This window comes from Loa loa (assembly GCF_000183805.2).
Source record: "Loa loa unplaced genomic scaffold supercont3.1766, whole genome shotgun sequence".
Taxonomy (NCBI): domain Eukaryota; kingdom Metazoa; phylum Nematoda; class Chromadorea; order Rhabditida; family Onchocercidae; genus Loa; species Loa loa.
Genome location: NW_018109945.1, coordinates 1 through 1,711, shown reverse-complemented (window position 1 = coordinate 1,711; position 1,711 = coordinate 1). Strand labels below are relative to the sequence as shown.

The window sequence follows — 1,711 nt, the reverse complement described above, 5'->3', positions numbered from 1 at the left end:
AGGATGGGCCGAGAAATGCCGAGAAAGTACCTGCCTCATATATTAATGATAGAAAATTAATAAGATAATTCCGACTACTAAATTCTTTTTTCTCGGTATATTCAAAATCGTTCTGATAAATTTTTATTGCTTTTCCTTGAAGTTTTCAATTTCCATTCCAGAGTTTTGGATCATTTAGCAGTATTTTGAAACATTTCGAATTGTTAATTATCTTTCTCGTTACCTTTATAAATTTTAGTCAAGAAATGTATTTATTCATTTTTGACTAAACAGCTAACAAAGCCTTTTTTACAATTCTTAGAATTTCTAAAAACTAATCTGTCATGCACATTCGTATTAACATATTTCCCCAAATTATGTCAAAAAATAAATCTGATCAGATTAAATTTATTCATACTTCTTAAATTTGGAAACTTTTTCCTCACAATTGACCATTAAAACTTTTCGGTGCTGTGATTTTTTCTCTGTTTCCTCAGATTTGTCACCGTTTTGAACTTTCATCGAATGCAAATCAACTATTCGGCAATTCACCGGTGTGAAATAGTGGTTGCGATGGATTATCAATTGAGTAAAATTTTACTTGAAAATGCATGACAAAATGCCTATTGCTTTCAGCGGAACCTTGCAATGGAACTGTGAGTTGACAAACGAAATGGATGAGTGACCCCATGAAATGATGGGAAATTTCAAGTGTTGTAATTAAGAAAAGCCTTTTTGTTGCCAAAAATTTACTTCCATTTTGTTATACTTTCATTTCACGCATGGAATGCAAGTTACTTACTTGTCATATGTGCATTAATAATGAAAAGGTTGCTCAGTAAGATGCAAGTAGACACGAAACGGGAAATTTCATTGACGAAGACAAGAGAAGTAATAAAGAAATCTTAAAGAAACAATACATATAAAGCAATAGAATGCTAACAATACAACAAAGAGTAGTGAATTTAACATACAGAAAATACAACAAAATAGCAATGCATGAAATGCATTATTTCGGTTTAAAATGCGTCTATCAGTTTATTCATGACGCAATTCTCCATGTGTTTTTCCCAATAGGATTCCGTCAGAAAAACCTTTCTACATACAGTGCAGTTGAATCTGCGCCTATCGTTGTCGTGAATCTTCCTGTGAAGTTTCATACTACATGATCGAGAGAATTTTTTATTGCACACAGAACAATTGTACAGTTTTTCACCAGTATGAATGGTCATCATATGTCTAAGCCGATTCGATGGATCGGCGAAATTCATCCCACATTTCGAACAACTGTACGGTTTCTCACCGGTATGAGTCCTCATATGTTTATGCAAACTCTCTTTCCAGGTGAAATTCATCCCACACTTCGAGCAATTGTACAGTTTCTCACCGGCATGAATCATTATATGTTTAAGTAGATACTCCTTCAGGACGAAATTCTTATCACATTCCAAGAAGGAGAACGGCTTCTTACCGGCATGAGTCCACATATGTCTTTGCAGACTGCCTGACCGGGTGAAACAACAAACCGGGTGAAATTTGCTGTGCAATTCCAACAATAGAACGTCCTTTTACCGGTATGAATCCTGATATGTGTACTCGATGGCACAATGAAATCTTCCTTAGATATTTCGGATTTGAACCGCTTCTCGCCTGTGTGATTTGTACGCCCTGGATGTTTCCTTTTGATGTTACCTTTGTTTCCTTTGGACTGTTTCCTTTCGATTGTTTGGAT

At 35.1% G+C, this 1,711-nt stretch overlaps 1 protein-coding gene across 1 annotated transcript; it reads right to left on the bottom strand.

Annotated features, from left to right (window-relative positions):
- Positions 1 to 1,085: 1,085 nt before the first annotated feature.
- Positions 1,086 to 1,647, bottom strand: LOAG_15300 (hypothetical protein; the record flags this gene model as incomplete). The annotated part of the gene is made up of 2 exons (XM_003150791.1): positions 1,086 to 1,400; positions 1,489 to 1,647. Coding segments are annotated over 2 exons (474 nt in total), but the record flags the coding sequence as incomplete, so codon positions are not given.
- Positions 1,648 to 1,711: the final 64 nt, after the last annotated feature.